General features: G+C 40.5%; 1 protein-coding gene across 3 annotated transcripts in view; it reads right to left on the reverse strand.

Moving 5' to 3' along the window:
- DEAF1 (DEAF1 transcription factor) overlaps positions 1-24125 on the reverse strand; it is a 360680-nt gene that overhangs the window by 277970 nt on the left and 58585 nt on the right. For all 3 annotated transcript variants that reach the window (XR_011201388.1, XM_069223092.1, XM_069223091.1), the window contains 2 exons: positions 23178-23307; positions 14455-14601 (listed from right to left, as the gene is read on the reverse strand). Coding sequence is in view for 2 of the 3 variants with exons in the window: in XM_069223092.1 (XP_069079193.1) it covers positions 14455-14601; positions 23178-23307 (277 nt within the window). In the remaining variant the exon portion in view is untranslated. The remainder of the gene's footprint in view (positions 1-14454; positions 14602-23177; positions 23308-24125) is intronic.

Genomic DNA, 24125 nt, shown 5'->3' on the forward strand with positions numbered 1-24125 from the left:
ATGTAAATGAAGACAGCCTGAAAACACCAAGTCGCACTTCCGGGCCATCTTCATTTACAAGAACTTGTTGAGGCATTTGCACCCCACTGGTAATGCAGCCAAGGATCCCCTGAGAGGAGTGCCCCGCAGTTTGAAGACCTCTGGGGCAAAGCAAAGCTATGGGCCCAGCTACAAGGGGCAAATACATGAAACAACAGAACAAATAATCATGTTACAAAGGTAGAAGATGTGTAGTACAATAAAAATCAAACAAATGGCAACTTCAGGGGACTACAGGGATCGAGACTAGAGAGTTTGCCAAAGGTATCCAACTATTAGCATAGGTCACTGTGTTGCAGGAAGTATAGTTTCAGCCTCTTTTGTAATGTTTTAGCGGTTACCAAGTCTTAATCCAACGTGAGGCTTTCTGGATACTGTTCAGCATTTTGCCCCTGCTACCTTCAAAGATAAGCCTCCAAATCTAGTTAGCCACATTTTTTGAATTAGTTATTGTGTTTTTGTTTACAGCCGATAAGGAAGGTTTCTGGATTAGGAAGAAAGGCACATTGTGCCCCAGAAGTGCCTTAAGGAGGGGCCCACGTATAGCAACCTTCTTCAGTCTGATTGATGGGGGACTCCAGAGTCAGTCACCAAGGATACGATAAAGGATTTGGAACAGTTGGATTTCACAACGGCACGCTCATGCCTGACTAGTGTAATCAAATCCTTTGACAGTTGTCAAGGAAAACGATTGTGGTAAAGTAAGGGATGAGATCTACCTAAAATTCAGACACTCCTTCAGTCCCATTTCACACAGAAGTCTTGCAAACAAGTCACGCAAGGGAAAATGTCACTAAGCAAGGCTTCATCGGGAGTGCAGGTTAAAAGAGTTCACTTTCTGGAAATAAAGGTGAAAATCAGCCCGAGGTTCTCATTTATGCATTCATACATTGAGCATTTTAGAGGGACTGAGAGATAAGGTATGCAGATTTCACATGTCACAGGGGTCTGTCATATGCTGTATACCCCAAAATGGATTGGAGAAACAAAGGGGAATTTAAAGCAGGGCTTAATTTGCTTATACTTAAACAAAAACATGGACTAGCATAAGGTGGAAGAAGAAGTGACGGCAGAGAGTTGTTGGGAGTGTCCAGCGAGATAGAACGTCGAAACAGTCTGACAAGGTGACAGGATTGATGGACTCTATAAGGAGAGAGATATGTAGCAGGACAATGGTGGCCGCTTAACCACTGTACACGCTACTGGCGAAGCCTCCGCTGAAGTATTAGGTCCAGTTGTGGGCGTAGGATTCTGAGTATTGTGCTCAGCTAAGGGGAGTTCCTATAAGATATTAGGTTTAGTTCTCGGAGCCTCTTCTCCAGTTGAATAAAGACAGAAATAATCTAGTTTGTAGTTGGATGATTAAATTGCAAACGGTTTAAATAACCAATCATGTATTTTATATAATGTAGCAAGAATTAGGACCAGTTAGGCAGCAGAGTGTTATACATAGTAGATGAACTTGAAAAAATTAAAGAACTGTTGTTCTTACCACCCTATCTTGCTTAGAAACTCAGATATTGATATTTATTCTAAAATTCTGGTTAATCACTTTCCAAGGTGGTTGATCAGATAGTTTCACCAATGTAACGTATTAATATGGCCAACTTTAAACTTGACATAGCAGCAGTATCTCAGTACGGGCAGCAGGCTTAATTCTACTAAACTCTAAAAAGGCATTCAGCATGGCTGCCCAACTATATCTTTGGTCTATTTGGACCTAACTGCCTTACCCACATTAAAATACATTAACAAAACTTAACAGCAAAAGTGATATGTATGGGGTAAAACTTTCAACCCTTTAATATAACATGCAGTACAAGGCAAGGTTTCACCACTTATTTTTTCTTTATTTGGAGCCTTATTCATGGCATCTTGAAAGACCCAAGGGCTTCCCTCAGTAATAATACAAAGGGCAAACAGAATATTGCTGCCAATGTTGCAGTCTACAGTTCTAGCCTGACTGCTGTTTGACAAGCAGATGAAAGAGAGGCTACCCCTTTTGGACAAATATCTGCCTATTTACTGAACAACGACAAAACGCAAATTCTATGTCGGGAACGGAGGAGCAGATTATGCATGCACGTTTTTTTCTCCTAATTTTTTAAGCAGCCAAACACATTTTAACACAATAACAGGACTAGATTTCCTATGAGTCCTGGGCAAACAGTAAACACCATAGCGCACTCCACCAATCAGGACACAAAATTTCCCCTAAAAAAGTCTTCAAGCAACCAGATAAGAACCTTTCCTTATAGACTGTTTATGAGTGTGGATGCTTAGTGTGTCAGACGTTAACCTTTTCGTAACAACTGAGAAGCGCTGAAGTTCTGATGAGAAGTACCGATCACTAGGTTGCAGCCTTGTATTTCTGTGATCCAAAATAATGCTGTTATTATGTGGTTGTAATGCGTTTTACTGTTTTGCCAGGATTATTGTCATTACTGTCTCTGGCCGTGGGTGCTTCCTGGCTGGAGCATATGGTGGGAGCTCTAATTACCTCCCCTGTGGTGCCTGCCAAGTAGGGAGCAAGAGAGTCACACATCCCTCGTGGACACGCTCCACTGTGGTGGTCACTAGGTGGCCTGTGCATCACAGACAGCTCCTCCGTGCAGAACGCTAGTCTTCCACTGCTGAATCTGGTCTAAGTGCATGGCAGATGCCAAAGCGGTCTGGCTCCTGGTTTAGAGTGTACCAAATCACTTTTGAGCTAGATTAGTGTGACCACAGCCAGGGGCCTTTAGCAAGAGGTAGGCAGTTTTATATGACTGAGTAGCCTGTCCTTTATATCCATGGGTGTGGGCTGCAGCTGACTGTTCAGAAACTATTCTGGGATTACTCCAGGATTGGAACTTTCATAGGTCCACATGCTTGAATCATTCTGAGTCATTGAGATGGGAGTCCTGAGTACCTTAAAACAGCTATGTAATGATAGCCATAGACCTTAAAGACCCTAGGCCTTTTAATTTAGTAACATATCAGAATCATTAGTTAAACAATCATTTGCAATGTGATGGTTCTCGCGTTTACTCGAGTTAAAACTATCAGCGTTGTAAACTCCTACTCAGACTTTTCTTGTCACATAAACTGAAAAGTAAAACAGTTTCACTTAAGCGAGCCAATGGCCGCCACACGGGCAAAGCAAACACACAAAAGGAAACAGAAGTTTGCTCACAGTGAAATGTATCGGCAAAAGTGCAATTATCCATGTAATCGGCAAAAGTGCAAATATCCATGTAACAGGGTCGATGTCATGCAAAGCGCTCTACTACTGCCCAGCGAGATCGCGCTATGTAGAAAATAAAGAGAAAAAATAGTGCAGAAACCATATGGAAAACACAGGAGCCTCGTATGTTTTCAGTAGTTGGCCGGTGCGCTCGAGGCGGGCTAAACACCAGAAAAGGCATGACGTATGTATGCCTTTCACTAATTAAATCAAGCTAATTTTAAAAGGCCAGCCCACGAACCAACCAAACTGATGGGCTGGACATGGGCGTGGTTAAAAGCCCACTGAGAGATTACACCAAGGACAGTGCTTTGTGCTCGTCCCTAAAAATGACTAAACTTAAGGATTAACCAATCAGGGTGCATTACCCTGGAGAACACCTCTTTGAAAAGCTCCAGCCCCTCAGATTTTCTACCACACGTTGCGTTAGGGAGTCTCCACTAACCTCTGCTCAGTTCTACCTGTTCCAGAGGATTTTCAGAATTCTTCTCCACAGAATGTCAGACCTGTATCTGTCCAACCTTCAGAATATCTTTGCCTTTGCTAAAATCTGGCTTTCATCATGTCAGAAACAGCAAAGAAAGGACTGTTCAGATCCTGCAGTACCTGCGGTAAAAAAAAGGCTCTACGCTGATTACCCTCATCTGCACTGCATGTATGTCTCTACCCTACACAAGGACAAAGACTGTAAGATTTGCCACAATTTTTCAATAAAAGCCCTAAAGCACCACGAAGGAAGACTATTACTATGACTTCAGAGGCTTAAATTCAGGAAATAATCTCTTTAAGAGGATGACAGGGGTAAGGAATCATCATCTTCCTCAAGAAGGTCTCCCAAGAGAGAAAGAGAGGTGCCACTTTCTCATACCTCACAAGAACCACCAAAAAAATCTGCCAAAAACACTGCTCAGGGGTCTCACAAGGAGCACAGCCAATCCAAGTCTCCTCAAGAAGGTGAAGTTTCCTCTAAACATAAGGGGAGGAAAAGTACAGCCTCCTCAAAAACACTTCAGAAAACTTTATCTGAGCCTCCTAAGCCTCTGCCTAAGGCAACACATACTTTTAAGGAGCCATGTTCTGCACCGTGGACAGGAAGGTCGTCTATGAGTTTCCCACCATCAACGAGAAAACCACCATCTGCACTGTCAACGACAAAAGCAACCACTGCTTCTACTACCAACACTGTTTCCACATTGCCGAAGACTTCCTCGTCGACGAGCCAAACACCAATTTCGTCGACAATCAAGATTGTATCGGACTCGTCTACAACGTCAACGACAACACCACTGTCTACAGACAGTGTGTACCCCCGATTCATCAACAAAGACACGCCCGTCAACACCACAGTCAATGAAGACCTTGCCATCGATGACGACATCACCTTCTATGACACCAACACTGAAGATATCGTTGACGTCCTCGTAGATGAGACAAAAACCACAGGAAGAATTCATACATTTCACTCCTGCACATACCTCCCCAAGTAAGATATCAGCACCACTGCCCACCCACTTACTAACTGAAGAGGACTCAGGTGATGAGGGACCATTTGGCATGGCTCATAGTCCTTCAGAGTTGCATGTTACATACCAGCAAGATGATGAAGATGAGCAGGAGTACTATGAACAGGACTATTGTGACCCTCCACAGCAATTCTACCAGCAGTACCAAGAAGAAATGCTTTGCCTTCCTTTTTCTTTAGTGTCAGATTTGCAATTCATGCTTTCTGACTATCGCAGGCACTTATCTCCAGCGGAGTCACAACCTTCTTCACCAACTCTGCCTACACCGAACCAGCATTCAACTCCACAGCCTCCATGGTCTCTGTTGCCTCCATCTACGACACACAATCCACAGACGATTCCCCTCCAGGACCCTGGACCCCGGACTCCAGGATGAGAGGGAAGAAGGGGAACTTCCTAATACTCAGTCTGAATAGAATGATTATATGATTTTGATGCCATCATCTCTCATACCGCCTCCTGTGGATTCTCCCCCTGAAGATTTTGGAAGCTTCCATAATGTTCTTGAGAGGGCAGCAAAAATATTTGACCTTCTAATGCTCACAAAGCAAACAGACTTTTTTTATACAGTTTTAAGGAGCTCTTTTGTAAGAGCATTAGAGCTCTGTCTATAATTGACTTTATATGAGAAGAGGGCATAAAAGTCATGAGGACCCCAGTTTTGGTAGCAGCGGTGTTACCACACCTCGCATATCTTACTGGGCAACCTAAGCCAGATTCAGTAGTCACACAGGCAGCCCAACACAGATCCAAGAACCCGTCAACACCTCTTTCAGCGCCTCCAGACAAGGAGGGCAGGCACCTCAACAATATTGGGAAAATATTTTCCTCCATGTCAGCACTGACAGTACGAGCAGCAAACTTGTTAGAAGTTCTTGGAAGGTACGACTGCCAGGTGTGGTCGGACATCGCTCTGTACCTAGACAAACTACTTGATAACACTAAAGCGGAAGCTAAAAAAGTCTTGCAGGAAGGTGAACTCATGCTGTCTAAAATTTTAGATTGAACCACGGACACTACCCGCACCGGTTTCAGACAGGAAGCAGGTGCAGCAGTGCTCAGTCATCAAGGCTGGCTCAAGGCTACCTCTTTTTCACCAGAGGTTCAAACTAAGATTTCAGACCTTGTTCATGATGGAGAAGCTCTCTTTGGCGAACATGTGGATGAGGCCCTCCAAGCCATAATAACTGATACTGATACGGCCAAGTCTTTGGGGATCCTACATTACAGATAAACGCCTTTTCGTGGCGCTTGGGGAAGAGTTCAGCCTTCCTATAGAGGAGGCTACCAGCAATATCTCTACTCTTATTCTTCATCTTCACAACAGTATGGAACCCCATACCAACAAACACAGTGACTGCAAGCAGCCTATAACTGACCGCTCCCAAAAGGAAAATTGTGGCGCCAAAGCAAGGATACCGGCCGCTGACAATGACCTGTGGCAGGCTCTGGCTACTTTACTAATTTCTCCTTCCAGGCTAGGGAGTAGAATAACCAACCACCTTCAACGCTGGCAAGAGATAGCAACCGACCAATGGCTCTTTGACCTTGTCTAATTCGACCACACATCGGAAATCATCCAGACACCTTCTCCAAACTCATCTCAAACATCCATACAAAAACACCTACGGCGCCTCAACTTGGAGGTCACAAACATGCTCAGAAAATGAGCTATAGAAAGAGTTCCGATTGCTAAGAAAAGAAAAGGTTTCTATTCCCGTTTCTTCTTGGTTCGCAAGAAGTCAAAGCAATGGTAATCAATTCTAGGTCTAAGAACCCTAAACAACTACCTCAAAAACAGTCATTCTGCATGGTAACTCTACAGGAAGTGTTGCAGCTCCTAAACAAAGGAGACTTTATGTCAAACCTGGATCTCCAAGATGCATATTTCCATATGCCTATTCATCCAAAACAGAGACTTTTTTAAGATTCACAGTAGCCGGCAGCCATTATCAATTCAGGTACTACCCTCTGGCCTGAAATCCACTCCTTGCATGTTTATGAAGGGCCTAGCACATGTAGCAGCCTTTCTAAGACAACACAAACATCAAGTGCTCCCTTATCTTGACAACGGGCTGGTCAAGGTCTCCTCCAGTTGAGCTGCCAAGTATAGACAACAGTGTGCATAAACCTCTTTAGACAACTAGGCCTCACTCTGAATTCAGACAAGTAAGTTCTTCATCCATCACAAAGCATAACATTCTTGGGAGCTACACTGGATATGACACACACTAAGGCGTAGCCCACACCAGAAAGGCAATTGAAATTGATAAACCTAGCAAAATTGGTGCAAAGAAAAAAAAATATTTCTGTTCACCTCTACCATTCTCTCCTAGGAATGATTTCATTGTGCATTCCTCTAGTTCGATTTTGCCATCTACGGATGTATCCACTTCAAGAGAAGTTGGACAGGCAATGGCTTTGAGCAACAGGGTCTTTCAACAACCTAATTCAAGTCACTTCGTGTATGGTCACCGCCCGATTCTGGTGGACAAAGCAAGAGACTCTTTCAGTCGGCTTCTCTTTTCTACCTCAGACTTCTCCTTTAGTCATCACAACTAACGCTTCCCTGGAGATAACAAGATCTTCAAGTCAGTGGCAAATGTCAATCTTCTAAGCTTCATCTGCACATCAATCTGTTAGAACTCAAACTTGTGCACCTGGCTTTACAAGCGTTTCTACCCAGAATACGCAATTCAGCAGTGCTCACCCACACTGGCAATGCAACCACAATGCACTACATCAACAAGCATGTGGCACAAGATCTCAACTGTTAGCCCAAATCTGGGAAAGGCCCATCCATCACAAAGTGCTTTTATGAACAGAACATGTCCACGGAAGGCAGAATGCTGTGGCAGGCACCCTCAGCAGATTGAAGACGTCTTGTCACGAGTGGGAGCTCAATGAGGAAATTCTGGACAACATATTTCTACAGTGGAGCAAACCAAATCTGGACCTCTTGATGACCCCCCCCCCCAGTTTAAAACAAGACGGCATCCTCATCCAGGGTTGTGGGAGAATGCATGTTTGTTCGGATGGTCTGGAATATTTGCCTATGACTTTCCTCCAATTCCTCTCATCCTGAGAGTCATCAGGAAAATGAAGACGAAACTATGTAAGAAGATTCTCATAGCTCCAACATGGCCACGCCAACATTGGTTCATGGAGCAACTCCTCCTCTCACAGGAGCGTCAAATTCAGCTAATGCCGACCCTAACACTGTTGACGATGAGCCAGGGACAAGTTCTGCATCCAGTCCCCATGTCACTCCATTTATCAGCATGGCTCCTGAAATCCGTGAACATACCACCGGACTGCAGAGACATACTGGCAAGAGCCTGTGCAGACAGCACTAATAAAACCTATCACCTCAAGTGGAAAAGATTCTGCATATGGTGCCAGACAGCTAACATACATCCAATTTCCTCTTCACCTGAAGAGGTACTACCTTATCTTCTGCACCTTGCTCGTTCAGGCCTGGCTCATGCCTCCATTAAAGTCCACTTAGCAGCCATTTCCTGCTTTAGGCAATCCTCCAAAACACCACTGCTATGGACTATAAGATCAGTATACAATTCCTCAAAGGATTATTCAGGACATTTCCATCGGCTAGACCTTCTCCTCTACTCTAGTAGCTCAACACTGTTCTCTCGCAGGTAATAAAGGTTCCTTTCGAGCCCATCCATAAAGCAGCTATCAAATTTCAGTTTTAACCTAAGCAAGAAGAGTCAGTGAAATCCAGACTTTCACAATTCAGGACCCTTTCCTCCAGTTCAAGGACAACAGGGTTGTTCTCAGCACAATCTCTAAATTCAATCCTAAGGTCCCCTCAGACTTGCATCTTAATGAACCTGTGGTTCTCAAACCTTCTTTCCGGATCCTCAAATGCCAGCAGGAAAGAGCATTGCAGTTTTGAATGTTAAAAGATGCTTAAAGTTTTATTTGGATAGAAATAGGAGCTTTTGCAAATCCAATCAGATTTTTATAGCTTACAGTGCTCCAAGAAAAGGTTTTTTTCCAAACAGAGCATCTCTAGAGGGATATCCAGGATATCTCTGGAGGGATATCCAGTGAGCTGGCAGACAATTGAGCACAATGTGCATGCTCACTCAACAAGAACTATGTATACTTCTATGGCATTGTTTGCTGGTGTGTCACTCCCAGATATCTGCCGAGCAGTCACCTGGACAAATAGACACACCTACTGCTTGGACTCTGCAGTTCACAATGTTGAAGCAGTGGGATACGTGTTATTGCAACATCTTTTACAGTGAAGGTGAGCCATCCCTTTATTCCCACCATCCTCTTACCTGTTACGCACATTTTACTTGCTATATATATACCGTATTTATCGGCGTATAACACGCACTTTTTCTCCCTGAAAATAGGGGGCAAATTATGTGTGCGTGTTATACGCCGATATAAATTTAAGGTTTTTTTTCCAGAAATTTCCTCTTAAAATGAGGTGCGTGTTATACGCCGGTGCGTGTTATACGCCGGTAAATACGGTATATATATATATATATATACTGTATATTACTCAAGCGATGTGATTTTCACTGTTGTTTAGTCTGATTCAAGCATGTGAATCTATGAGAGTTCCAATACTGGCGTAAGAAAATAAGTGACTTACCTGTAACTGTAGTTCTCCAGTATTGGAATTCCAAGAAACAAGCAAATATTACCAGGATTTATCTGGAGGGAAAAAAATCGCAACTCTGACAACCACTTACTTTCAAACACGATCATCAGATACATTACAGAAATTACTTTTAGTAAAATTTACACTGAATAATCTATATACTTCTCAAGCTGAAAATGTCTATTTTATATATGTCAAAGACACTATGAAAGGGGAGTGGGGAAAGCTGGGAGACTTTTAGCTCATCAGTTACGAATGAGAATCGCCCATAGTGGTCCCAACCATTACAAAATTCTAAAGGCACAATAATCACACACAGATCAGAAATTCTACCTCAATTTCAAAATTATTATGAATCATTATGTACTTCCATAAATTGCTTGGATCAATCAGTAGAGGAGGAATCAACATCCCTAAATTAACACAGGAGTAGAAAGAGGAATTAGAAGGCCACTGATAGTTTGGCTACTGGTAAACCCCTAGGGAGGATGGGTTCCCAACTGAATTCTATAAGCTTACTAAAACACCACTGTCCCAATCTTTAAATCTTTTTTAACAAGGCACTACAAATGGGACATTTCCCATCTGAATTTCTAATGGCCCATACCAGTTATACCAACACCTGGAAATGATTTATTGGAATATTCCAGTTATAAACTAATTTCCTTAATAAAAGCAGGTGTTAAAATCTTAGCTAAAGTCCTAGCCAACTGACTTTGCTTGGTTATTACCTCATTAATATACCCACCTCAGGTTGCATTTGTCTCGGGTTGTCCTCTGCCAACCATCTTTGAACTATCTCACATCTCAAATGGCTCCCGATTGAGGCCCGTTGCCTGTTCCGCACTGCTTGCCTAACACACAAAGCCCTCCACACCGGGAAACCTGAATACCTCGCTAACAAGCTAGTGAAAGCTGGTCAAACCAGATCTCTGAGAAGCACAAACTCACTCCTCCTCCTCCTACCGAAACCTAACAAGCAAAAAACTAGGCCATGCTCCTTCTCAAACAACGCTCCGAGAGTATGGAACTCCTTACCCATTCACATCAGATCTAACCCTTCCCATCTGACCTTCAAGAAGCTAGTGAAAGAATACCTCCTAAACCAACCCTCACACCAATAAGGGTCTCTCACTCCCCACCCCTCTATCCTCGGATCACCACCGTTCTATTCATGACAACCCCTCTGTATTTTCGTTCTGTAATGTGACTCTTAAATCATATGCGTTTCTTATGTTTATTTTATTTTCTGTTTTAAAGCGCTCTGATACCCTCTCGGTCTTGCCAGCGCTATAGAAAACTCTTAAAAAAAAAAACATCTATCAAGGAAATCAAGGAATGACCAAGTCGAGAAAGTCCTTCTTTCATTAGATGCAGAGAAGACTTTTGATAGAGTAGAATGGGGTTACTTATTTCACAACATGGAGAGAATGGGTTTTGCTAAAGATTTCATTACTCTCACTAGTGGCATGTATCATTCACCTACGGCGGCTGTGTTGGATTCAATTCTCCATACTTTAACATCCACTGTGGTACTAGACAAGGTTGCCCGTTAACACCATTATTGTTTCTCTTACCTTTAAAACCGTTAGCTATTGCTATAAGGTCTAACACTGATAGTAAGTAAATTGACATACCCGCTGAGGAAATCAAGGCATTTTATTATGCAGATGATATTCTTCTGACTTTTTCCCGCCCTAAATTGTCTGCAGCCTCCTTAGTCTCTCTGCTAAATATATTTTGAAATTTTTCGGGCTATAAAATTAATAGGACTAGATGTGAAGAACTATCAATGACCCCAGGTACTACTATAGCCTTCATCAAGTGGCTACATCTGAGATTAAAATACTTAGGGATATATGTCTATAGTAGTTTGAAAGATATTATCGCAGACAATTTGAATCCAATAGTTGAGCAGATCAAGAGATATTTTCAATGTTGGTTGCTTCTGAATTTATCATTATGGGGCAGATTATAAAGATGAATACAATCCCTAAATTCAACTATATCTTTGGAATTATTCCACAGTCCATTCCAAAATCATTCTTTAAATCAATGACCTCTACTAAATCCTGGTTTGTCTGGGGGTGGTGATAAATCCTTCCTAAATGGTTAGAAACTACACTCATCTTCAGCTAACAGTGGATTACGACTCCCTCATTTAAAGAATTACTGGACTCTACCTATATGTTGCCCACCCCTAGGAGCACTCCAATTTGGGTTAAACTCAAACAATCCCTAATTCTTTCTAACATGAACTTAGCTATATATTATACTAAAAACCCACGCATAACAAATTCTACTAACCCTATTGTTTACTCTTCACATTTAGCTTGGCAGACAGCACACACAATTATGAAATCTCATATTCATCTACACTTTCAAGCACCACTCTGGAATAACGCTGATATTACATATAAAGGCACCGAACATCACTGGTCCACCTGGATTAATCATAAAATCCATCACATTACAGATGTGTTCACACATCAACATTCTCTAAAAACATTCATGAGCCTTCAACAAGAATTTAATCTTCCTTCATCACAACATCTGCCCTTGCTTTAAGCATGACAAATACTGCTGATATCACTTCCCCATCCCCAATTGCTCATTATATTCACCCATGGAAAAAAATCAAGGGTGTTTTTTCAGGTCTTTATGCAATTTTGATAGATTTGTCTTCTCCCTTGGAGACCTCCTACAATGTACGAATGTGGTTGTAATCATGTTTAAACAGAGTTTACAAACAAAAGTTGGAATAGTTTTTTGGGAAAACCATAACCACAAGACTCAGAGATTCCCGTCTAAAATACAATTAAGATCCTTCATCATTGGCACTGGTCCCTGGCTAAATTATATTCAGCTAAACTTAGTTCTGACTCCCTTTGCTGGAGATGTGACATAGTTCACATACCGTGGGACAGTCCAAACATCCACACATTTTGGCATCCAACTGGAGTTTATTTGAAAGACCACTCTTCCATTTACCTCTCAATTATAAAATGCCTATCCTTTCTACATGGTACATTAGAATTATCCTCCATATCCACTCATATGTTTAAATGGCTCTCTACAGCCTTTGGTTTAGCTAAAGGTAACATAATATGTTTTTGGAAAATCAATGTTATTCCGACTATTCACTCTTGGCTTGAAGATATGTTTGAAGTAGCTAAATCTGGAAAAGTTATTTATAAACTAAATGATAAAGTGCATCATTTTGAACACATCTGGGCCCCCTTCTTAGGTTCTTGATTGATTACTTTTTTGATATGCTTTTGTTATTGATAAGTGTAAAAGTATTTTCAGTTTCAAGCTTATTGTCAAATAGCTTACTGTTTTTTCTTTTTAGTACCACTTATATTACATACATTTGCACATTTTGGGGTCTAGTATGAAACAGTGGTAGTGTGATAGCAAGATGTTTCTTTATTATTCTTTTCTTCCTTGTTTGATTGTTATTCAATGTATAATTCATTGCAGTAACGTTACTTTGCATTGATGTAATGTTCTCTGATTACTGACATTATTTGCGGGAAAAAAAATCAACAAAAAAGGGTGTATTAAAAAAAAGCATACATGCCATTATACCCGAATAAGACCGGAGGATCCCGATTTTGAAGCAAAAAATTGCTTTATTTTAGGTGTTTCCTGTCTGAAGTTGCCTCTTCTTCAAGAGAACTCTGTAGGAGAAATATATTCTAACGATTTATTTTTTTAAAATCTCTCACTTTCCTGTTCTTAAATTTTGGCATGTATGATAAAGTCACTTTGTGTTTCTGTATATTCTTTTACAATTTGTGGACTCTTTAATATTTCACACTTTTGCATAATCCACTATGGTGGAAAGAAGATTTTTGGTTGCGCATGTTTCCCGACACAGCAAGATTCTTCCTGCGTTGACGTCGGAAGCCGGGCATGCAAAGCGATCGTCTGCTGCAATATCCGGATGGCAGATTGTATAATGGGTTTATCGATTCATGCGAGTTATGTTTAATCTACATGGCGTTCAGCTGGCGGAGGGTTTTATGTGTTGTTAAGTGTTCTCCAAAGCGTTTGGAAACAAAGGCACAGAGATCAGTTGGAAACACTCAAAATCATTTTACAACAGTCCCTTTGTCTTAAGATTAAGAATGCATGCCTGAAATAAATTGTATTACAATTAAAAAAAAAATACTATACAAGCCAAACACTGCATGTATCAAAGAATACATAGGATATGATTAGGACAGTCAAATGTTAACAAACTCAGTGCAAGATGCAAGCATTTTTCAATGGGACTGTTAGGACAATGAAATCCAGTATGGAGAGAGTGAGCTGGGGATGGTCTTCTTTCAGCTGATGTTCTAGCTGCCCACACGAGCCTATTCAGGTCAAGATTAGGTACTAGGTGAAGCATGGCAAGGGACTCTCAGCTGAATCAGGCACGAGTGCCGCTGGCTTTTCTAGGGAAAGCAGGCAGCATATCCTGGCCGTGTGGGTCTTTTGCTGCAATTACTTTCTCTACCCCAACAACAGTTACTACTACCAATGGTAGAGCAATCTTTGCTTCAAAAGTACACTTAATTCAATTACATTTTCTGTGGAGATGTTGTGCAGAAGAACGGAGTTTAACTTCATAAAGACTCATGGTGTCATCATTCTCAAACCTGTTGGTATCGTTTTGTGAAAAAGGGAAGGGACTCCTGCTTTCTAAAGAGAAATCAAACACCTGCCTTTGGACTGTTGTCACAAGCTATGTACTTATTTTTTTGTTTTTTTGAGAGTGAACATGATACAATATGCATAAGTAAATCTACAGATGGTTTACTGGGTCTCCATGAGATGAACCTTTCTAGACTCTTATATCAGGCACTGGTCAGAACAGTAAACCAGGGCACCACACTTTTGCATTGATCACAGGTTAGGGAAGCATTCTTTGCTTTTGTGCTACCGCTATAGAATCACTGGCATAGCACTGGAAAGTGCAAAACAAAGAAGTGTTTACCCGCTGGAGTTGGAGGGGGTGAGCTCTCGCTCCTTACCTGAGCCCAACCTGTTCTTGTATAGAATGGCACTCACGTTCCGGCAGCGGACAGGAAGCTCATTGTCATACACAGACGGGTCCCAGTTGTACTTTGTGCCCTCTTTCTCTTCTCCAGATGTCAGTGGAGTTGTAGGGGACTGTGGTTCTTTAAGCAACATAAAGGAGAGAAAGGGAGTGAGACACAAAGCAGAGATTTCAGAACAACAACCAATCTGTCACGTCCCTTCCTGCAAGTTAAATTTCTGGTATTATGGTATATACGTGCTTACATTATTGCTCTTATTGGAAAAAGAATCTTTACATTTTATTCCACTCCTCTCTATGCAAGAGCTTAAATGAGGGGGAAAGGAATTGGCAGGCAAATAGCCTGGATGGGTTCCTGGCATGGGAGTAGGTGAGTTCTGCTGGTACCCACTGCCACTTGGAAGCCCATATTTCAGTATCAAATTTATTATCTCAGACCCATAACCCAGCTTTCTTTTAGGCAGACCTATAGACTTTAAATATTCTCTTAAACCACACATTCACCATAACCTCTTCCCCCTTTCCATCACAAACAGCAAATCAAACACATGACTAAAAGCGTCCCTTTGACTGAGTGGACTTGTTTTTATGCTCATCACCAGCACCTAATGTTAGCTACAGTGGCATCTGTCTGCTCAGGACCGCACACTGATAAGCTTCCACAGCCAGCCAGCGAATGAGTGGAACAACAAACAGGTTTTCTCCTGGGAATTTCCCTTTTGCTATATTTACACTTGGGGACTGATTTCTTTAAACTTCACTTCTAAAAACTTGAGTAAGTGAAAAGTGAAATTCAAGTTTGCATTCTTTAGCTAATAAAAATAACTGATTTCTGTTTTTCAAATCCTCAGTAAGAACAGTCAAAAAAAGAGTCAAGCGATTTTTATCCTATGCAAACAATGAAGACAAGACGGTGGACAGTAACATTATCAAAACAATGTTTACTTTATATCTATGATACAGTCCACATCTAAGGACATTAAGTACCAGCATGTGTGATTCTGTCTATTTTCACACCCCCAAGAACATATGCACAGCAACATACTGCCTCACCATGTGCATTCCACATCAACAACACTGATCCAGATCACCCAACATGTCCAGTGTAGGCCTAACCACAAACATCCTTTCAAGCATTGTGGAGAAGTGGCTCAATGGTTAGAGCGGCAGACCCTGAAGCAGAGATCTGGCTCAAGACCAGGGTTCAAGTCCCGCTTCAGCAGGTCTTGGGCTCAATTCCCCTTGACCAGATAATTCTCGCCTCGGTGCCTAATCTAATTCATGGGTCCCACTCTGCAACTCTGGGCAATAGCTTGCTTAATCTCCACAACGGCCCCAACAGCGCTTGGATGCCTGGCTTCACCCTGGAGGTGCTCAGGAGTGGGTGCCTCACAGGGAAAAGCCAGGAGGGGTTCCATAGCGGTATGAGTACAGCGCCTTGAGACCCTAACGGGTGAGTAGTGCGCTATACAAGTGCTAATTTACATTTACAAGCATGTACTCCAAATGCAGCACAGGAACCCAATGCAAATCAGAACACTACACTGCCTTGTCAGGTGTTTGAAACGCTATGGAAATGACACATGAAATTGCTAAAGCACGTTGGTCCTCACAGGGGATAAAAATCTCTATTGTAATATCAATAAAATGCAATACAGTTCCATAATAAGCCTGTTGATGGGCCTCTCATTTTAACTATAAAAGTTCAAAGTTACAGAAGTTCCAAGTCTTTAAAGTGTGCACTGAAGATAAGACGGAGAAACTGAAATACTCAGGCATGATATCAGTTCCCACCAGCACATGTAGGCAAGACCCAACAAGTTGGTGATCTTAACACTACAAATTAAGGGGCGTGGCTGGAGGTCACGCAAGATGGCCGCTGCTCTTTAGAGCTCCGTGAGGCTTCAGCACTTCCTGGAAAGAAGGAGATGTTTTCACATCAAAATTATTAATTTCTTCAGCATTTTTGAGCACTGGAGCACTGCAGCTGCATAAATATGCCTTTATCTTACAGAGACATCGAGTTCTGAAGTCATTTCAGAGACTTCATGTGAGTGCCTGAGGTAATTATTTATCTGCGTCATTTGAGTTTCACTCTGTAAGCCTCTGCACAAACCTAAACTTTCACAGAAATGTTTCTATTTGACTTTTAACTGCTTGCCTGGATGTGATTCTACAAATCTAGTTTCCTCTGCAATGGAATATTTATTACCCTCTGACAGCCAGCTGAACTTTTGACCTCTCTCTTCAAACACATTTAGCTGCGTTTTTCAACTTTCAGTATTCACTGGCAGCTCTTGTCAAGGAGCTCTTTCAAATTTCTCTTCATAACATGGTAAATGCTTTCCTTAAAACTAGTCACCAATTGTTTGACTACTGCAGTAAAGTGCTTTGCTCTTGTGGTATTCTGTCATGCCTGTTATGAGAGAATAATTTAGGATTTTCTATTGATATATTTTTTATTATATTTTGCTATGTTGTTGGAAACTTCTGGCAGCAGCTTCTCATTGTAATATAATTTCATCAACACCTCACATTGCTGGCTTCCTATTACCAAATTGCTGCTGGCTTTTATGGGGAGACCACATAACTCTCAGAGTTGCCAGTCATCATCTTTCTCCAAGTCTAATAATCGTCTTCGAGTGGTGCGCACACATATAACTAAATCTTCTCTACCATCAACTTTAACAATGGATAGTGCTGCAGTCTTTTTAAAGGATGGCGCCTCTTCATCTCATGCTGCTGGTGCAGTTGCAAAAAAAACATCTAGCACCTCCTCCGTCAAGCGCCCAAAAAAAGACCTTGATTCTTTCTCCCTCAAAATCACCTACACATCTTACTCTAGATGATGTCATGGAGGAATTGCGTGCACTAAGGCCCTTTGTGATGGACACTAATGCCTCTTTGCAACGTATTGAGGAGCAATGGTCCCAACACGAACAACAAATTTGTATTCTGGAACAGAGAGTCAGTAGCCTTGAAGATTGTAACACTGTCAATCCTCAGATCTCTAAAGACATAGCTCAACTTAAAAGGCTTACTGAAAGCTTAGAAAACAGAAAAAGGAGAAATAATCTTCGTCTTTTTGGGATTGCAGAAGGTTCTGAAGGCTCTAACATGATTGCATTCCTTCAAAAAGCAATACCTTCAATTCTTCGCTTGCCTCCTACCTCTCCCCTCTCTATCCAACGGGCACATCGTTTTGGTCCACAGACTTCAACTGGCCCTCGTGCACATCCTAGAGGAATTATTATTCTCTTTCTCCAATTTACTGACTTGATGCAAATACTCTCGGAAGCCAAAAAGATGGGCTCTTTGCTATTGTCAGGTCATAAAGTATTTTTCACACAAGACTTCTCTCCTGCTACAGCTGCACGTCGCAAACAGTTTTTGGACTTGCGTCCACAACTCAAATCCTTGAATATTCGATATGGTCTTCTTCACCCATGCCTTTTCAAAATTACATTCAAGGACAAATCTTACTCGTTTGAGGAACCTTCAGCACTACAAACGTTTATTACCCAACACAAAACAGAAGTAATGGAACTAGGAGCATCTGCAATTACTTGAAGATATAATTTAATTTGTCTTTAATGTTCTTTTTTTTATTTCTGGACAGTTTTATAGTAATGGTTATGTTTAATATTTATATCCATGGTTTTCCATCTCTGCATCTTCTTATTTTCATATATATATATATATATATATATATATATATATATATTTTTTTTTTAGATAGTGTTCTTTGTGCAATCCTCATGCTCCTCTCCCAACCGTATCCCTTTCTCACCATCCAAACTGTTTTCCTACACGTTCCACTGTTAAGCTTTGATTTTTATTATTTTTCATGTCACAGTCCTTTACTGTAGTTATTAAGTTATTTGGTCTCCTGAATGGTACATTTTTCGTATGTATGTTTTTTTTTTTTCTTCCATGAAACTCGCCTTCATATGTTTTAATATCTAATATCACTTTTCTTGTGCTGAAGCCACTCTTGCCTGTCTTTTCAGGTTTTCCGCTGTCCCTCTACCTTTCGGGGTATTCACTTTCTATCTTGTTTTTTTTAGCTTTCGTGGACTTTAGTCCCTGTATTGCCACATCCATGTATATACAACTTCTGGAGGTCATCTTCCTCCTTTTCTTTTTCTTTACTGTCTTGTTTCTTCCTCATTTCTTTGCTTTTGCAATATTGATATGCCTAGTTTTTTCATTGTTACAGCAGTTGTTTATTAATACTTCTTGTTATGCAACTTAGAACTGTTACTTGGAATGTTAAGGGGCTTAAACCCCATTAAACGTCAGTGTGTCTTATCTCACCTAGCTCGTTTGAAATGCCACATTGCTTTGTTGCAAGAGACTCACCTCAACGACTCTGAGGCAATTAAGCTTAAAAAACAATGGGTGGGGGACGTTTTCTACTCCCCTTCCATCACAAACAAAAATGGGGTAATTATACTCTGTCATAAATCTCTCAAACCTACCATAATTTCACAGCATCAAGATACAGAAGGTCGCTGGGTACTTGTTACATTTACAATTGACAATATTTCTCTTACTATCCTTAATATATACGGCCCCACACATCCAGATCCAAATTTTTGGAAGAATCTTTCACATATTGTCTCTGAACATTCCTCAAACAATTTACTAATAGGTGGTGACTGCAACCAAATTCTCGATCCATTTTTGGACAGACGTTCCACGTCACGTTTCATTCCACATGCCTCCCACAAAGCTTTTAAAAACTTTATTTTACACCATTCTCTCTCTGATTCCTGGAGACTATGCAATCCCGACCTCTTGGAATACTCTTTTTATTCTCCTACCCACCATTCCCATTCCAGGCTTGATTATATCTTTCTGAGTAAAGGTTTATTGCAACATATGGTCAACTCTGAAATCGGTGCTATTTTGATCTCAGATCACGCACCTGTGATTACTGACCTTGATCTTTTCTTAATGGTTCTAAAACATCTTCATGGAGGTTTAATAACTCTCTACTTTCAGATGCTACTTTTATCGCTTCCTACAGTAAGTTTATAGAAGAATGCTTTCACATCAACGATAGTGATCAACTATCATTTCATTTTGTGTGGGATGCATTCAAAGCAGCCTCTAGGGGTTTCATCATAAGTTACGCTCACTCAAACAAAAAGTATGCTCAACAAAAATCGACTTCCATCCTTGAAAATATAAAGTCCCTAGAACATGAATACTATACTCACAAAACTAGTAAATCACATCTTGAAGCACTAGTCTCAGCTAAAATGGAGTTTAACCAATATACCACTGAACAAGCATGCGACACCCTCCTGAAAATAAATGCCAGATATTATGGTAGTAACAATAAAGCTGGTTCTCTTCTAGCTCGATATTTGAAACAAAGAAAAGAAAAAACAGCTATTAAATCTATCACAGATAACAATGGTGTTAAACACTTTAGAGATAAAGATATAGCATTGTGTTTCGCTTCTTACTATAAGGACCTTTACACTCAAGAACACATGCCAACAGTTGAATCTCTCAACCAATATTTCTCTAATCTCAAACCAAGGGACCCATTGCAGATTGACCTCTCATCTTTAGACCAACCCCTACAACTTACCGAAACTATATACAACTTTACAATCTCTCCCCAAGGGTAAGGCTCCAGGCCCAGATGGCTTCACAGTAGAATTCTTTATTCAGTTTGCTAAGTCTCTTTTCCCCAAACTCTTTCAATTACTTAATCATTTTATAATGTCAGGTTCTGCATCTGGCTCATTTACGGAGGCCATGATTTGTCTTATTCCCAAAAAAGATCGGGATGCGACTGACTGTAAAAATTATAGACCCATATCTTTAATTAATACTGATTGTAAACTCTATGCCAAAGTTTTAGCTCTCCGTTTACTCCCATATATACCTGACCTTATTGATTCTCATCAATCTGGTTTTATCCCTAATAGAAATATAGCAGATAATTCCAGTACTTTTTTAAATATTATTAACAAAGCATTTAAACTTAAGATTCCTCTGGCAGCTTTATCATTGGATGCAGAAAAGGCCTTTGATAGGGTCTACTGGGGTTTCTTGTCGAAAGCATTGGAATGGCATGGACTAGGTACTAAATTCCGACATTTTATATCCATTCTTTTTTCCTCACCATGTTCCTCGGTTATAACAAACGGTATCCGATCTCCTTTTTTCCCTCTTAAAAGGGGTACTCGTCAGGGATGCCCATTATCTCCTTTACTATTTATCTTGGCTCTCGAACCTTTTCTATACCAATTAAAAACGTCTGAACAATTTATGGGGTTTCAAATTAATAATGCACACATCAAATTTATGGCATATGCTGATGATATTCTTTTGTTCATGTCTCACCCTGACACTTCTCTTCCTGCATTCCTGCATGAGCTCAACTTATATTCTGATGTATCTGGCTATAAACTTAATATAGACAAAACAGTGGTCTTACCACTTAATGCTCATTGCACTGGCTCTGTATTCCTTGATGCAGGATTATCTTGGAATTCTTCTAAGATTAAATGCCTGGGGGTATGGTACTGCACTACTCTCAAGGATACATTAAGGACTAATTTAGAGATCCTATCGGCAAAGCTTATAGATCTCACACAGAAATGGTCTCCGATATATCTCACGTGGTGGGGCCGCTTGGACACCATTAAGATGATGCTTCTCCCTATCATTAACTTCTTCCTTATGATGCTTCCTATTAAGATACCTAAACTATTTTTTAGTTCAATTGATAAAATTCCATCCAAGTTCCTGTGGAACGGTAAACAATCCCGAATCTCTCTCTCGAAATTAAAACTTCCTAAAGTACAAGGTGGAGTTAATTTTCCTGACTTTATAACTTATCACAAATCTTTTGGCATTAAGCAAATACATCCCTATTTATCTACACTCAATGATGCCCCTAAAAAGCCATGGTTCTCTTTGGAAGAAACATTTATTTCTCCCTTTTCCCATAAACACATTATATTTATGTCTAACCCCCCAAAATTCTGGTTGCCCAGCACTATCTCCCATTCAGTCAACTTACTGAAACCTTTTTTTATTTCGCATTTTACCCCCATTAATCAATTCTTTAACAGTCCTATTTGGCACAATAGTTCGCTTAGGAAACAAGGCAAAACCTTGTGTTGGAAGGCTTGGATGACTAAAGGTATTCTTCTCATTTCCCAATTATATCATAAAGACTCTATCATCCCTTTTACTACTCTCTCAGCAATTTACAATCTCCCTATTCGCATGAAATCCCAATATATTATTCTTTCTACTCTAGTCCAAGAGGCCCTCAATAGACTTATACATCATTATCATTCCTCTCTTGCATCATCTCCACACCCGATTGTAACTTCTAATTATCCTAGGGCAGCTGGAATTTATAAACTTTTAAGAACGTCTGTTTCACCTAGACTCAAATCACCCATTGAGACATTGTGGGAATCAGATCTTGGTGTTGTTTGGCCAACTTCTTTATGGGATAGAATATAGTATAAGATACATTCCACTGCACGCACTGCAAGCCTCACACAGACCCTATATTTGTTTTATAATAGACTTTTCTACACTCCTGTACGCCTTTACAAGTTCAAACTTGCACAAAATGACAATTGTTGGCGCTGCCACACTCATCAGGGTACTGACTTTCACATGTTTTTTTCCTGTCCATCCCTAACTACTTTTTGGTCCTCAATATGGTCTCGCATTTAAGCAATAGCTCAGATCTCCTTACCAATGTCATATGAATTACTGTTTTTGGGAGGCGTACACGATATATGGAGTTCATTCAGGCCTCTTGGAAAATTGGTGGACCTTTTGCTTTCTATTGCAATCTCTATTATTACTTCTAACTGGAAATCTTCGGAGAACATTACTCTCAGACAGTGGTGGAATTCTGTATGTTATCATCATAGACTTGACAGCTACAAGCTTGATTCAACAGGAACTTTCTTCAAACGTCATCAGCTATGGTTGCCATTAAGTAACTATCTCTCACGCACAGCGAAGGAAATGGATTTTTCTCCTCCTTTTTAAAAAATGTCAATATATTTCCTGTTTTTCTTCTTATATATACTTATTTCATCTTAAATTTGCTGTAACTAATGCCTATTGCCTCTCTCTCTACATGGCTATCACTTGATTCCCTTTTCTATCCCTAAAGCTCTTCTCCCTCTTTCTTTCTTTAATCAAACTTGGAGTCTTTGATACTATATTGCTGTATATGCCTAATTCATGTACATGTTTAAATATGCATTTACAAGTACAATATTCCTTATTGCATATATATTCACAACTGCATATCTCTGTCCTGGCAATGTTAAGTTAATGAATTAATGTTCTTGTATTTGACTCAATAAAAAACATCTTAAAAAAAAAAAAAAAAAACACTACAAATTAAGCATTCACCCAATTGAACTAGAGGTCAAGCTTCAATTTATAGTGGTATTTGTAGGTTTCCTTTACTATGCATGTGGGCTAAAAGAATTTCAGCTGTTGCCGGTCTTCAGACTGGTATGTGAATGGAGAATACCGGCTCTCAAAAGAATTTTCCTCTGGCTAAGCTACAAACAGCATTCTGCATTTATGAGAGGTGATATTATTGAGGTTAAGTTCACTAAATGGAATCAAACCTACTGTGAAGCCCTTCAACTCCTGAACAGAACTATAATGATTGTGATATTGTACCTGGGGTTAGAGAAGCCGATGGCACCTTGATCCCTCTGGTTTCCACAATACTGCCATCAGTATGAACAACAATCAAGGTCGTTTTCTCCGTGCTCAGTCCATCTCCGATCTGTAAGGCTGTTCTCTCAGACTGGAAATAAAAGAGAACAGCTGTCAAGATGCTTCCATTTTCTTCATTCCTGCTTGCACTGTTCATTCAACATTAAGCACCAGCGACTTCTGCTGTGATGAATGACTCAGTAATATAGAAAATGTATCCTGTTTAATATGTGTATGAAGATACAACAGATTGTTGTGGTGCACTCATCTGATGCCAAAGATCTCAGCATATTTGACCCACCCCTGCACTTCTGAATCACTTTACAATGTATTTAGGTATTATATGGTACTGCTTGTCACGGCATAGGTTACAATGGACACTGAAAACCAGGATCAGACTTGGAGTTCATGCTTAGTTTTGAAGATAATTACATCTGCATACTCATGTGAACATGTGAGTTTCATACAGTGCTACATTTGAGTGATTAAGAGTGATTACCATTTAAGAGATAACATGTAATTAAGAATAAATATAAAGCATTGTACCCAACGCACAAGGGAATTCAATCTATCATGCATAGAAAAATGGGGAAAATAACTTTTAAGGACAAACCCTTGAAAGCAGCCATTCAAATCTCCTGAAGACTAGTTTGGAGCAGTCCTCACAATGCAGATGTGTGGATGCAGCTGGTGTTACATTTTGCAGGACATGGTGCAAAGGTGCTAGCACTGTCCACAGGTCTACCCGTGGCAGCAGGCTCTATGTGGTCCACAAGAACGAGGGGGGTATAAGTATGTATCAGATATACGTAGAGACTGATTTGTCTGCGGCTTTGGCAGTTGGTTGGTATTGGATGGGCTGTGACCCAGCTTCTCTCCATGGCAGCTAGCAAGAGTAGCAGCTGCCTC

Source organism: Pleurodeles waltl, chromosome 3_1 (assembly GCF_031143425.1).
Source record: "Pleurodeles waltl isolate 20211129_DDA chromosome 3_1, aPleWal1.hap1.20221129, whole genome shotgun sequence".
In the NCBI taxonomy this organism is placed as follows: Eukaryota; Metazoa; Chordata; class Amphibia; order Caudata; family Salamandridae; genus Pleurodeles; species Pleurodeles waltl.